General features: G+C 46.6%; 1 protein-coding gene across 1 annotated transcript in view; it reads left to right on the top strand.

Annotated features, from left to right (window-relative positions):
* LOC132207839 (uncharacterized) overlaps positions 1–9,804 on the top strand; it is a 66,919-nt gene extending 57,115 nt beyond the window's left edge. The window contains exons 5-6 of the mRNA XM_059643681.1: positions 2,146–2,414; positions 6,510–9,804. Coding sequence (XP_059499664.1) covers positions 2,146–2,414; positions 6,510–6,671 — 431 coding nt within the window. The 3' untranslated portion in view covers positions 6,672–9,804. The remainder of the gene's footprint in view (positions 1–2,145; positions 2,415–6,509) is intronic.
* The last annotated feature ends 6,089 nt before the right edge of the window (positions 9,805–15,893 follow it).

Below are 15,893 nucleotides of genomic sequence, written 5' to 3'. Positions count from 1 at the left end.
GTTGTTGTTGCGGGGTGGGGTGAGAGAGATTTGTTGCAGGAAATTCTGGAGACACGGTCGAGGGCGTTATCAACCACAGAGCGGTGGAAGTTGTGGTCTTTGAAAAATGAGGACATCTGAGATATACTGGAATAGAATACCTCATCCTGGGAGTGCAGATGCAGAGGCAAAGGAATGGGGAATAGGGGATGAATTGTTGCAGGAATATGGTGAGAGGAGGTGTAATCTTGGTAGCTGTGGGAATTTGTGGAGTTGAAATGGATATTTGTTTCTCAGTGGTTGGAAATAGAGTGGTCCAGGTAGGAGAGAGAGGTATCAGAGATTGTCCAGGTTAACTTCAAGTTGGGGAGGAAGGTGTTGGTGAAGTGGATGAACTGTTCGAGCCCCTTGTGGGAACACGAGGCGGTGCCGATACAGTCATCAATGTAACGGAGGAAGAGGTGGGGTTGAGGGCCAGTGTAGGTACGGAAGAGGGAGCGTTCCATGTAACCTGCAAAGAGGCAGGCATAGCTTGGGCCCATTTGGCTACCCTGGCCACCCTCTTTGTCTGTAGGAAGTGGGAGGAATTGAAAGAGAAACTGTTGAGGGTTGTTCGAGGACCGGAACTTCCCCCTCCTCAGTGGTCAAAAACACCCTTGACCGTGTCACCCGCGTTTCCCACAATTCATCCCTCTCACCCGCACCCCATAATAACTACCAAAACAGTGTCCTCGTCGCCCTCACGTACCACCCCACCAACATCTGGATTCAATGCGTCGTCCTCCGACCCTTCTGCCATCCGCAATCCGACCCCACCACCAAAGACGTTTTTCCCACCACCCTTAGGCGACCCCCTTATCCGCTCCACACTCCCCTCTAGCACTCCCGACACCCAGCACTTTTCCCTGCATATCCATAAATGTTGTCATCAAAACGTTTAAAATTCACTGGTCCCGATACCTCCCCCCCATCCCAGGCCCCAGGAAGAATTTCCTCAGCAAACAGATGTTTACCTGCACATCTGCTAATGTGGTAGACTGTATCCACTGTTGCCATTGTGGCCCCCTCTACATCGGGGAAACCAAACAGGTTTGGGGACCGCTTCGCCTGTGCTCAGTTTGCACTAAAGAACTGCACCTCCCAGTCGTGAACTGTTTCGACTCTCCCTACCAATCCTCAGGTAACATGTCCATCCTGGGCCTCCTGCAGTGCCACAACGATGCCACCTGAAGGTTGCAGGAGCAGCACCTCATATTGCGCTTGGGAACCCTGCACTCCATGGTATCAATGTGGACTTCACAAGCTTCTAAATCACCCCTCCCCTTCCCGCATCCCAAAACCAGCCCACCTATCCCATCCTGCCACCTCAAACCCCACCCCCATTTCCTGCCTCCTAACGTCTTCCCGCCCCGGAGACCTGTTCGTTCTCCCCGGACTGACCTCTCCCCTCCCTACCTCCCCACCTACATTCACCTCTGCTGGCTCCATCCCCACCTCTTGAACTTGTCTGTCTCCTCTCCACCTATCTTCTCCTCTATCCATCTTTGATCCGCCTCCCCCTCTCTCACTATTTATTTCAGAACTCTCTCCCCCTCCCCCTTTTCTGATGAAAGGTCTCGGCCCAACATGTCAGCTTTTGTGCTCCTCAGATGCTGCTTGGCCTGCTGTGTTCATCCAGCTGCACACTTTGTTATCTCTACATCTCTTAACAACCTCATTAAGTGAGTTCTAGAGCGAACTATGCAGGGTAGACTTTGGGTTTATCATTCTAACTTGCCAGTCCTGAAAGATGAAAGTTGGTTTGTGTTGGATGTTTGTCTCATAGCTACGAAAGATACACTGAAAGGATTTTTCAAATCTTTTGTTGAGAATTGTACCCATTTAGTCACTAATCCTTTTCCTTTTTTAAAGCTTCCTTGGTAGTGACAAATTTCAAATATCTGCGGAATTTTATTTGGCTTTGTATTGGTTCTCTGTGATTCTCTGTTCATGGCTCCACGACCTGCTAGCTAATTACAGAATTTATCATTGATGTGCTTCAGTCTTATATATCCCAATTTCAGGAGAAAGTCCAGAGAGACCTTTTAAAGGAAAGGGGTTTAGAAAGAAAATCTATCGATCAAAATCATGAACAGTTGATAAATTATTTGCACTTCATATTTCCAGAACCTACCCCGGAAGAGAGAGCCCAGAGAATTGCCAAAGCTGTCCGCAAACAGTCAACAGAAGTGAAGGAAAATTGGGAGCAATTGAAAACCCGTGCGAGCAACTGGCAGAAACAGGTGGAAAAGGCGTTGGAGAAACTTCAAGAACTGCAGAAAGCGCTGGATGATCTTGAGGCTCATGTGATAACAGCTGAGGGGGTCCACACTGATTGGCAACCTGTGGGTGACCTGCTTATTGACTCATTGCAGGATCACATTGATAAAACCACAGTAAGTGCAATTACATTACACTTCACTTATGAACAGATGTAACCAGAATGTTGTATCGAGACGATCAGTAATATGAGTATTCAGTAATATTGATTGAATGGTTGTTAACTGAATTTGCAAATTAAAAGTTAGTTGAGCATGCCTTCTGATGATATCACATCATTAATATTAGTATAGTTGAGGATTCTATTAGTCAGTGACATCAGCTGAGTTATCTGCTTGTTGCCATGTTATCAGGGTTAAAGGTAAAGTCTTAGCACGCCATTTGGCGACTCCTTAGAGAGAGACAACTGGTTATGATTTAACCTGAAGATCACCACGCCTCAGTCAAGTAGAGCGGTTGAGGCGAAGACCCTTTGTGGTCAGCTCACTGGTATGGCAATTGAGCCCTCTCTGCAGGGCATCACTCTGCATCACAAACCAACTGAATTTGAATAGAGTTTAGGATTGGAGAGCAATCCATGCAATTATTTTTTTTAATGAATGTTTCTCACTGGGACTCTCTCACCGGCAAACTTTTTAAAAGCCAGCTCAGCCATACAGGCGAGATCAGTTCCTGATCTCAGCTGAATTTTTTGACCTGGGGTGGGTCAGCGTTAGGAGTTCAGTGATTGGAATGAATTCTCATGAAGTTAGCGAGAGGGATACTACACGTGAATAGATCGATGTTTTGAGAAGAGGATGAGATATGAGCAAAAGTTTAATTGATGTGGAAGACCAGCCACAATCATCATCGACGGTGGAGCAGGCTTGAGCGGCCATGCAACATTGTGCTGCCGCTATTTGACTTGTTCTGTGGAAAGGAAGGAAAATGGTCCAAGTGTCAAAAATGATGAAGACCACATCATTCTACAACCTCAAAATTTGATTGTGTTCAGCATATTATCACTCCTGGTACCCCTAAATCCTGGTCTATCATCTCAGCAGCTCGACTCTGCCCATAAGCTGGTTAGATGTGACATTTTTGAGGGATCTTCCCAAGTCTGAAAATCATTTTTGTTTTTGTAGAATCAGAGTTGGCCAGTGTGGAAGGAGGTCGTTTGGCATATCATAGCTCTTTGAAGTAACTCCCCAATTCGTCCCCTTCTGCTTGGCAATGACTTGAACCACTTATAAAATCTCTTTAATGGAGGGAAACTTTGAAGGCGTCTGAAAGGAGTCTTCACAATCCCAGAATACAACTGAGCCTTATTAAGTTGTTAGTTCTGACGGTCAAGAGCTTGATGAAAGAGGATTGTTTTAAAAAGTGCCTTAAAAGAGAAAACGTACAGAGGCTAAGAGGTGTAGGAAGTTAGCGAGTTTTGAGAAGATTTGTTGCTCGGGTTGAGGTTCGGGATGTGAGTTTGCTCGCTGAAGGTGTAGGAAGTCTCTTCTTGGGTTTGAAGCCGACACAATTAAATGTTTGGCAACTAGTAGTGGGCCGTTTAAAATCAAGAGTGGGCAAGAGGACATAATTAGACGAGTGCAGATATCCTGAAGTATAGTTGGACTGGTGGAGATTACGAAAATAGCGATAGGCATAGCCAAGGAACGATTTGTAAACAAAAATGAGAATTTAATAAAATTACTGTTAATAGTATCAGTCAGGTAGAAAGTACAGAGAAGAGGATTTGGTTCAAGGTGAGACTCGGACAGTGGAGTTTTAGACAACGTCAAGTTTTCAATGGGCAAATGTGGGACTCCAACAGGGAATGCATTGGAATTGTCAGGTCCAGAAGTGAAGTCGTTCCAGATGAAGGTTTCACTGCTAATGAGCCAAGACAAGAGACAGGTAGGCAGAATTGAAAAGATGTAAAGAGACAGCTTTAGGGATTGCATGAATGTGTGGTCGGACGTTCATCATGGGATAAACAAGATGCCAAGGTTGTGCTGAGACAAGCGTAATATTACATTGTTGCCAAGGCGGAGTAATGCAATCAGTAGGTAGTGAATAGAGATTGGTGTGGGGACCACAAAGTGGTCTTCCCACTTTTAAATTGTTATCTCTACATAGTTGCGCAACTTCATGTTCTGTTCAAAAGGCATTACTGACAAGGAAACAGAAGTTAGCCATTTGTTTACTTGTCAATATATCTTGATTTTTCCACCATGTTCTCCAGTTAATAACACAAGATGTGCACTGTACGAACTGAACTGTTCAAACCTTAAAAGGAGATGTTAAAATTGTGGAATATAAAGTTAAATTTATTTTATTGAAAATTTAAATAAATTACATGAAGGTTTGACCAAGACTGAAAGGAATTAGATGGAACACCAGATGAATAAAACAAGCAGTAGTAAGGTGGTATTAGCTGGACGTTCCTGAAGAAAGAGAACGCAGCCAACCTTTCTTCCATCAGGGGGATTAATTGTGTGGTGTCAGACACAGTCGATTCAATCATTCCTTCTGTCTTTACTGTCTGACTGGACTGTGGTTGTAATATTTACTTTTTTAAATGCTCAAGGTTAGACATACTTCACTTGACATTCTCATTTTATAAATTTTAAGAAGTTGACTTATTGTCAAGTCACGGTAGGATTGAAGACACATTCTGTAAGTGTTTGAAGTCAGAAGTCACATGACACCAGCTTATAGTCCAACAGGTTCATTTGAAATCACACAAGCTTTTGGAGTGCAGCCCCTTCATCAGGTGCAGTTCGTGAGGTGACCACAGAGAGACACAGCTTATAAGCAGAGAGATCAAAAGATCATAGAATTGGCGTGAGTGGAGTGTCAGATAATAACTCTATACAGGTGACAAGAGGCAAGTAAAGCGTTTTCAAGTCCATGTCAGTGCTGTGTTGTCATGATAATCAGGCAGCGCAACAGGAATGTACAAAAGGTGGCATCTCAGGTCAGACTCTGACTTGTAGTTTCGAGGCTTGTGTTCAGAATCTGTCTTAGAGTTTTAACCTTTATTTCAAAAGCAAGAATTTATAAGATACCACACTGACTGTAACGACAAGTTGTGTGTTTCTTCAACAAAATATCTGCAAACAAACAAACATCCTGGATGAAGACTTATTATCTGACACTCCACTCACACCAGTTGTATGATGTTTTGATCTGTCTGCTTATCAATTGTGTGTCTGTGTGTTTACCTCCCTGACCGCACCTGATGAAGGGACTGCACTCCGAAAGCTTGTGTGATTTCAAATAAACCTGTCAGATTATAACCTGATGTCATGTGAGCTCTGACTTTGTCTATCCTAGTCCAACACCAGCACCTCCACATTATAACTGTTTGGAACCAAGTCAGTGCAACAGGTACATATCGAACATTTGACTTCGGAAGAATGCCTAGTGCTGAAAAATTCATTAATAACAAAGGATTTCTTCATTGTACCATCTATCGTAACATGCTGCGTCTCACAGTCATAATGAAAGGATGGCCACTTCAATTTCGCAGGGCCAAGAACAGTTATGGACATTTTTAGCATGGGAGGAGGCCATTCAACCTATTTTATCTGTCCCAGCTCTCTCCCAGCACAAGAAAATTAATCCTTCTCTCGAACTCATTCCACATATTTCACAGAATTGAAATATATAGGTACATATTTAGGAGATTTTAACATCAAGTGAGCAGTTCTCGCACTTCACCTCGTCACTAAAAATGGAAAATGTGACTTACAAAGAGTGGGTCTTTATTTTGTTCTGTTTTGATGATGAAGCAGATGCAAGTCGAAGTGCTGGAACTGGCCTCTTGAACTTACCAACTGTTCAACGTGTATGAAATGATTTCTGTGTGCATCTACTAAAAGCAGTTTTATGGAAGGAAAAGGTACCAAAGAAGATTTGGTGTATTGTGCTTGATGCTATTATACGCCAACCTGTGAAAACAGAACTCTACGACTGAGTGTTGAGTTCTGAGAGGGGGCTATCTTGTTTGAATTTACATTGCTAAGCCGAGGCCTATTTTCCCAACAGCAAAATTGGTAATCCAGCAAGAAATGGAAATTTCTCACATTTGTTGGCTGCAAGTGTCTGTTTAAAGTTTCCTTATATACAGGTGCTTAACCTGCTTTTACAGTTGGAACATTTGTTGTGCCAATGAAAATTTTTTGAATGGTTTCACCTCCAGTTTTCCTGTTTATACATATTTGGTATTTTTTCAGGGTAAGGACTATCTGCAAAATCTGAGATTGGGTTTTGAAAGACAGCAGCCTTTGTTTTGGAGAGATAATGGGAACTGCAGATGCTGGAGAACGCGAGATAACACCGTGTGGAACTGGATGAAGACAGCAGGCCAAGCAGCATCTCAGGAGCACAAAAGCTGACGTTTCGGGCCGAGAACCTTCTTCAGAAAATGGGGAGGGGGTGCGGGTTCTGGAATAAATAGGGAGAGACGGGGAGGCGGATGGAAGATGGATGGAGGAGAAGATAGGTGGAGAGGAGAGTATGGGTAGGGAGGCAGGGAGGGGATAGGTCAGTCTGGGGAGGCCGGACAGGTCAAGGGAGCGGGATGAGGGGAAATAGGGGTGCGGCATGAGGTGGGAGGGGGGATGGGTGAGAGGAAGAATAGGTTAGGGAGGCAGGGACGAGCTGGGCTGGTTTTGGGATGCAGTGGGAGGACAGGAGATTTGGAAGCTTGTGAAATCCACACTGATACCATTGGGCTGCAGGGTTCCCAAGCAGAATATGAGTTGCTGTTCCTGCAACCTTCGGGTGGCGTCATTATGGCACTGCAGGAGGTCCAGGTTGGACATGTCCTCTCAGGAATGGGAGGGGGAGTTGAAATGGTTCGTGACTGGGAGGTGCAGTTGTTTATTGCAAACTGAGCGTAAGTGTTCTGAAAAGTGGTCCCCAAGCCTCTGCATCGTTTCCCCAATGTGGAGGAAGCCACAACGGGGACAGCGGATGTTTTGGATATTTCTTAAGCATTGATTTTCATTCAGAGTTGGTTGGATTTTGCTGAAGCAATAGACATAACTCACTATGACATAGACAATGTCAGAGTTAATGTTTCGCGTCCTGTGACCCTTCCTCAGATCTCACTCTTCACTGATGCTGCCAGACCTGCTGAGCTTTTCCAGCAACTTCTGCTTTTGTTGCTGATTTACAGTGCCCACAGTTAGAACATAGAACATAGAACAGTACAGCACAGAAAAGGCCCATCAGCCCACAATGTTGTGCCGACCATTGATCCTCATGTATGCACCCTCAAATTTCTGTGACCATATACATGTCCAGCAGTCTCTTAAATGACCCCAATGACCTTGCTTCCACAACTGCTGCTGGCAACGCATTCCATGCTCTCACAACTCTCTGCGTAAAGAACCTGCCTCTGACATCCCCTCTCTACTTTCCACCAACCAGCTTAAAACTATGACCCCTCGTGCTAGCCATTTCTGCCCTGGGAAATAGTCTCTGGCTATCAACTCTATCTATGCCTCTCATTATCTTGTATATCTCAATTAGGTCCCCTCTCCTCCTCCTTTTCTCCAATGAAAAGAGACCGAGCTCAGTCAACCTCTCTTCATAAGATAAGCCCTCCAGCCCAGGCAGCATCCTGGTAAACCACCTCTGAACCCTCTCCAAAGCATCCACATCTTTCCTATAATAGGGCGCCCAGAACTGGATGCAGTATTCCAAGTGCGGTCTAACCAAAGTTTTATATAGCTGCAACAAGATCTCACGACTCTTAAACTCAATCCCCCTGTTAGTGAAAGCCAAAACACCATATGCTTTCTTAACAACCCTGTCCACTTGGGTGGCCATTTTAAGGGATCTATGTATCTGCACACCAAGATCCCTCTGTTCCCCCACGCTGCCAAGAATCCTATCCTTAATCCTGTACTCAGCTTTCAAATTCGACCTTCCAAAATGCATCACCTCGCATTTATCAAGGTTGAACTCCATCTGCCACCTCTCAGCCCATCTCTGCATCCTGTCAATGTCCCGCTGCAGCCTACAGCAGCCCTCTACACTGTCAACGACACCTCCGACCTTTGTGTCGTCTGCAAACTTGCTGACCCATCCTTCAATTCCCTCGTCCAAGTCATTAATAAAAATTACAAACAGTAGAGGCCCAAGGACAGAGCCCTGTGGAACTCCACTCACCACTGACTTCCAGGCAGAATATTTTCCTTCTACTACCACTCGCTGTCTTCTGTTGGCCAGCCAATTCTGTATCCAAGCAGCTAAGTTCCCCTGTATCCCATTCCTCCTGACCTTCTGAATGAGCCTACCATGGGGAACCTTATCAAATGCCTTACTGAAGTCCATATACACCACATCCACAGCTCGACCCTCATCAACTTTTCTAGTCACATCCTCAAAACCTCGATAAGGTTTGTAAGGCATGACCTACCCCTCACAAAGCCGTGTTGACTGTATTTGATCAAGCCATGCTCTTCCAGATGGTCATAAATCTTATCCCTCAGAATCCTTTCCAACAACTTGCAGACGACAGACGTGAGACTTACCGGTCTATAATTGCCAGGGATTCCCCTATTTCCTTTCTTGAAGAGACGAATTACATTTGCCTCTCTCCAGTCCTCAGGTACGACTCCAGTGGAGAGCGAGGATGCAAAGATCTTCGCAAGTGGCGAAGCAATTGCATTCCTCGCTTCCCAAAGCAGCCGAGGACAAATCTGATCCGGGCCTGGCGACTTGTCAATCTTAATGTTTGACAAAATTTTCAGCACATCAGCTTCGTCTATCTCTATCCATTCCAGCATGCACACCTGCTCTTCAAACGTTTCATTCACTACAAAGTTGGTTTCTTTCGTAAAGACAGAAGCAAAAAACTCATTTAGGGCTTCCCCTACCTCCTCAGGCTCCACACACAAGTTCCCTATGCCATCCCTGATCGGCCCTATGACGCAGGCAAAACTCTATCTCTGCAGGAAGCATGATGCTGTGTTCTCAAACTTCCCTGCCTTTTTGTCATATAATATTGTCTTTTTAGGACAGAAGTGGCTTTTTTTTGTTTGCTTTGACTTGTGCACATACTTTCTATGCATGTTAAAATTCTACACCTTTTCAGTTCACTGCAGTGCTGCATAATGAAGACTTGGAACAATTTTTTTTTTATAAAGTAGAAAATCAGTGTGGTTTGTTTTCCAAAATGTGATGTGTAAGTGCAACACTTAACAGTGTGTTCATCAAACTATTGTTTCCTTTGATCTTTGTGTTGCAGAAATTTCTAGAATCATTTCATATATATTTTTCTTGATATATTTAGCAGCTTTCCTGGAGCAAGTCTGGTTTCCTTCGGATGAGACGACTTTCAGACATACTCCCTTTATTATGAGATTTAATTGCAGTAAAATGAGGAGGATTTTTATTCACTGAGACACACATGACTATATGTTTAAAGCATTGGAAAATGCGTTCTGTTCGGACTGTCATGTTATCTGGTGTTTGTACCAGGCTTTCCGATTAAATGCAAGTGATTAAGGATGCTAATGATGCCACATGTTATTACAAGAGGAAATGAACATACAAGTCAGGATTTTATGCCACATTTATACATAGCATATACCATGCAGCATGGATGCAGTGACTGAGTGAAATGGGATGCAGTGACTGAGTGAAATGGGATGCAGTGACTGAGTGAAATGGGATGCAGTGACTGAGTGAAATGGGATGCAGTGACTGAGTGAAATAGGGATGCAGTGTCGGAGGGAAATAGGGATGCAGTGACTGAGACAAATGGGATGCACTGACAGATGGAAATGGGATACAGTGCCTCAGTGAAATGCTCACAACGAATTGCCCCCTCCAGTCCTGACCCGCTCTCAGCAACTTGCCCCCTCCGTCCTGCCCCGCTCACAGCGACTTTCCCCATCCGTCCTGACCCGCTGACAGCGAATTGTCCCCTCCGTTCTGACCCACTCGCAGCGACCTGCCCCTACAGTCGTGACCCGCTCACACCGACTAGCGCCTGCAGTCCTGACCCGCTCACACCGACTAGCGCCTGCAGTCCTGACCCGCTCACAGTGACTCGCCCCTGCAGTCCTGACCTGCTCACAGCGACTTCTCTCTGCAGACCTGACCCACTCACAGCGAATTACCCCTGCAGTCCTGACCCGCTCATTGCGACTTGCCCCTGCAGTCCTGACCCCCTCTCAGCGACTCGCCCCTTCAGTCCTGTCCCAATCACAAGGACTTGCCCTCTCCATCCTTACCCGCTCACAGCGACTTGCCCCCTCAGTCCTCAGCCCCTCACAGCGACTTGCCACCTCAGTCTTGACCCACTCACAGCGACCTCCCCCCTCTGTCCTGACCCCCTCACAGCAACCTGCCCCCTCCGTGCTGACCCCCTCACAGCAACCTGCCCCCTCCGTGCTGACCCGCTCACAGTGACTTGCCCCTGCAGTCCTGGCCCCGACACAGTGACCTGCCCCCTCACTCCTGACCCGCTCAACATTGAGGAAACCAAGCAGAGGCTTGGGGACCGCTTTGCAGAACACCTCCACTCGGTTCGCAACAAACAACTGCACCTCCCAGTCGCGAACCATTTTAACTCCCCCTCCCATTCCTTGGACGACATGTCCATCATGGGCCTCCTGCAGTGCCACAATAATGCCACCCGAAGGTTGCAAGAACAGCAACTCATAATCCGCTTTGGAACCCTGCAACCCAATGGTATCAATGTGGACTTCACAAGCTTCAAAAACTCCCCCTCCCCAACTGCATCCCAAAACCAGCCCAGTTCTTCCCCTCCCGCGACTGCATCACAAAACCAGCCCAGCTGTTCCCTTCCCCCGACACCAGCCCAGCCGTTCCCTTCCCCCGACTGCTTCCCAAAACCAGCCCAGCCTGTCTCCGCCTCCTTAACCTGTTGTTCCTCTCACCCATCCCTTCCTCCCACCTCAAGCCACACCTCCATTTCCTACCTACCACCTCATCCTGCCTCCTTGACCTGTCCATCTTCCCTGGACTGAACTATCCCCTCCCTACCTACTCACCTGTACTCTCCTCTCTACCTATCTTGTTTTCTCTCCATCTTCGGTCCGCATCCCCCCCTCTGCCTATTTATTCCAGTTCCCTCTCCCATCCCCGTCTCTGATGAAGGGTCCAGGCCCGAAATGTCAGCTTTTGTGCTCCTGAGATGCTGCTTGGCCTGCTGTGTTCATCCAGCTCCGCACTTTGTTATCTTGGATTCTCCAGCATCTGCAGTTCCCATTATCAGTGGCATTTTCCTCTTCATCAAAGTTTGTGCAAAAGCAACACGATATGGGGCGGCACGGTGGCTCAGCGGTTAGCACTGCAGCCTCACAGCACTGGGGACCCAGGTTCAATTCCAGCCTCAGGCAACTGTCTGTGTGGAATTTGCACCTTGTCCCTGTGTCTGCGTGGGTTTCCTCCAGGTGTTTCAGTCTCGTCCCACAGTCCAAAGATGTGCACGCTAGGTGGATTGGCCTTGCTAAATTGCCCATAGTGTTCAGGGGCGTGGGTCTGGATGGGATGCTCCAAGGTTTGGTGTGCACTTGTGGGGCCAAAGGGCCTGTTTCCACACTGTAGGGAATCTAAACAATCCTGTTCCGACACCTCCATGTTATAACCCTGCTGATCACTGCACACAGAGATGTTTGATAACAAAAGGATAACAATAATATTCAAACCCAGTGCTGGAAATGTAATTTAAATGAGTATTTGAAATACAGAGGCCAGTGTCGATCTTCAATTCAACTTTTATTTACAAATGATCTGTCTTCAACTTTAGCACTGCCTCATTCAGAGATAGTTGCCAGGGTGTCAGCGTCTCTGACCCTCACACTTCTTATCTGTCAGCCAGGGCTCCCTGATTTGGGCTGTTCATATGGAGCAATCAGTCAACTCTCATTCTGAGAGGTTCAACTGGCCGACCTGGTCACAAACCAGTGCGGTGTGTTCATCGAAAATCAAACATGTACTAGAAAGGTACCATTACATACTAGTGTAAAGGAAGGCATGACGCGAAACTGGGGAGAGAAGGGAATTGCTAATTGGGGGTGGCCCAGAGAGTAGAAGAAAATCGAATGGGAAGATGTTACCATTTGAGACTGAGGGAGAGAGATGTAATTGCCTGAATGAGGCATTGCAATTGCGAAATGGATTTTTGTGTGTACACCATGTTCAGTTTCCCCGATCTGTGCTCCTCTTTAAATCATTAGTATCTGAAATTTCTGTATCATTTCCAAATGCTCTGTCTCTAATGTTATGCTGTTGGAATTGGTTGAACTGCAGAGATATCATTTATTTGCACAAATGTGTTCAGTGAAATGAGTTGCATGCTATATATGTATTATTCTTCCTGATTCTATTGTACGCACACAAATTAAAGTTAGTTCCACTTTTGAAGAACAAACTGTTTTTAGATGGATGATGTATCTCATTTGCCTGCCACTTAGTCTTGTTGATGAGTTGTGTTTCTGTTTTGTGAAGAAATATGAATGAGCTGGACCACTAATGGCAATGCCCAATGTGGTGATGTTCCAACATTGCAGCTGGAAGGTGGGGCGGGGAGGGGGATGGGTTTCACAGAACTATTGCAGACGGAAATGGAGAGACAGGTGATGTATGTGGCAGCACCGAGACAGTGAGGAGAATGAAATGCAGCCTGAAGGGGAATCTGGCTGTATTCTCAAAGGCACGGGCTGAATGGAAGAGGACAGAGGATTCACTCAGAGGAACAGAAGATCAGACTAGACTGATTGTGAAACAGGCAATAATCATTGGCAAGTTACTGATAGGAGGGTGAATCAATCGGGCTCACTTTAAGACTGTTTACAGTTACCATATAGTTTCTGGGAGATGTGCAGATCAGGCCAGGCTCATATAGAAACGCTTCCCGGAGTAATTAACATGGAGACTCCACTGGGAAAGAGTGAGGGGTTGGCCGTCCTGCTTCCACTGCTGCTGGTCATGTCCAGGCCAGTCACTCTGGCCAGAGACTTCAGCTGCATCATCGGCACGAATGAACAATATGGAGGGTATGACAGTGAACTGGACTCGACGTCCAGATTTCTGATGGAAACGGTTGAAGTTGCCAAGCTGCATAACATCTTCAGCACCCCTGCAGACTGAGCACAGAGTAGAAACACCTGGTCATAGCCAGATGTGTCTATACACCCATTGGACAGATTTCCTGTTTGCGCCCACACGTCCTCCATCATATCCATTGAAGTCAAGCCGGTGTTCTTCTCTGACTACTGCCTCCTGCTGGCTGACTGTCACCTACAGGATGACCAGTGGGCTGGCAAGGGAACATGGAAGCTGAATGTGAAACTGTTGACCCCAGAAAAATCATTAAGAAGCTCAAAAGAGAGCACACAGGTTGGAGAAGGATGAAGACCCTTTTTGCACTTGGTGGGAGGCAGTCAAAGGGAACATCAAGAAGTTCTTTGTCCTGAAAAGTGTTCAGAAGATGAGAGAGAGTTGGGCAAAACTGTTCAAACTCCAGAAACCCGTGCAAAACCTACTCTTACTACAGACAATCGGGTCAATGTCGCCGAGGAGCCCCAGGAGGTGTCGAGGCAGCAAGCCCCACTCTCTGCCTCGGAGGCCTCCAAGATAATCTTGCGGTTCAGGGTCTGCACTGTGCAGCAAGAGATCATAACAGTCAGAGACAGACAGCACTTAAACAGACCGTTTGGTCCAACTTGTTCATGCTGACTCGATATCCTAAATAAATGTAGTCCCATTTGCCAGGATTTGGCCCATATCCCTCTAAACTCTTCCTATTCATTTTCCCATTCAGATGGCTTTTAAATGTTGAAATTGTACCAGCTTCTCGTCCCCTCTCTTGCAGCTCATTGCACGCATGCACCACCCTCTGCATGAAAATAATGTACCTGAAATCCCTTTTAGATCTTTCCCCTGTCACTTTAAACCTATGCCCTTCAGTTATGGACTCTCCCACGCCAGGGAAAAGACAATGTCTATAAACCCTATCCATGCCTCTCATGCGGTTACCAATCTCTATCAGGTCATCCCTCAGCCTTTGATGCTCCAGGGAAAATAGCCCCAGTCTGTTCAGCCTCGTCCTTTAGCTTTAACCCTCCAACCCAGTCACCATCCTTGTAAATCTTTTCTGAATCCTTTCCGGTTTCACAACATCTTTCCGACAGCAGGGAGACTGGAATTAGAAACGGTATTCCAATGGAGGCCTAATCAGTGTCCTTTACAGCTGCATGTGACCGAATGAGATGTGTTCACATTCCTTCTTGAAGAGGCTAAAGGAGAGCCTTGTGCTCAGTAGCCTGAAGGATGAACAGAGCTCGATAAGTTTGTCTCAATCTGACATCCTGAAGCTCAGCAAATCCTTTTAAGCCAGTCCCTATGACACTATGCCCACAGACAGTGCCGTGACTCCCAGTCATTCCTGTCCTCGATCCTGGGGGTCTTTGACAACACCAAGCAGGGGAGCCTGGACTGACCATTATCTCTGGATGAGCTGGGGAAGGCCTTCGAGTCCTTAGAAAAGAATAAAACTGTCGGAGGTGATGCCTTTCCAGCTGAGTTGTATTCAGCTCTTTGGGGGTTGAGTGGCCAGGGCCTGCTGGAGCTTGGTGTTGTCAGGATGTCAGATTGAGACAAACGTATCGAGCTCTGCTCATCCTTCAGGCTGCTGGAGCTGTACGACAGTATGCTTCTGTCAGGTACTATGCGCAAATCCATGAGGAATGGTATCATCACCCTGACCTACAAGTGGAAGGGAGTGAGGGAGGAAGTTAGAAATCAGCGACCAAGATAATTGGCGAATGTAGCCTACAAAATCCTGTCTCAGTCATGTGTAACTGGGTCAGGTCTGCTCTGCGATTGGTGATTGACCCTGACCAAACCTGTGCTGCAGCGGACAGGACGATCTCTGAGAGCCTCGCGCTCCTAGGGATACGATCACTAGCAGGCAGAACAGAGGGGTGGATACCTGCCTCATCAGCCTGGACCAAGAGAAGGCCTTTGGCAGGATATTGCATACCAACATGTGGGATGTGCTTTATAAAATGGGCTTTGGGGAGAGAATCTGCAATTGGGCCCGACAGATCTACACCGACATCATTCGCGCAGTCTCAATCTGCGTATGGGAATCACAGAGCTTACCCATCAGATCCAGGGTCTGGCAGGGCTGCCCACTCTATCGAGCCCTTTGCTGAGTCCATCAGTAAGGATGTGAGCCTGAGAAGTGTGATTATTCCAGGTAGAGCGGGCCTGCAGGTCAAAGCGTCCCTGTAAGATAACGATGTCACCAATCTCTGCTCAGCCCCAGTGTCAGTGCGCAGGTTCATGAGCAGCTGTGACCCTTTCAAACTGGCCTCGGGAGCCACGGTCAATCGAGACAAGAGTGAGGCCATGTTCTTTGGGATCTGGCCTGAATGATCCTTCATTCCCTTCACCGTCAGGGCAGATTACCCAAAAGTGCTGGGCACACAGTTCAGAGAGCCTGGGGCGTGCAGAAAGCCTTGGGAGGTGAGGGGTAGGTCATGCCATACAAACCTTATCGAGTTTTTTGAGGATGTGACTAGAAAGGTTGATGAGGGTCGAGCTGTGGATGTGGTGTATGTGGACTT

The sequence above is a fragment of the Stegostoma tigrinum genome, unplaced genomic scaffold (genome assembly GCF_030684315.1).
Source record: "Stegostoma tigrinum isolate sSteTig4 unplaced genomic scaffold, sSteTig4.hap1 scaffold_176, whole genome shotgun sequence".
NCBI classification, from domain to species: Eukaryota; Metazoa; Chordata; class Chondrichthyes; order Orectolobiformes; family Stegostomatidae; genus Stegostoma; species Stegostoma tigrinum.
This window is presented reverse-complemented; position numbering and strand designations above follow the sequence as displayed.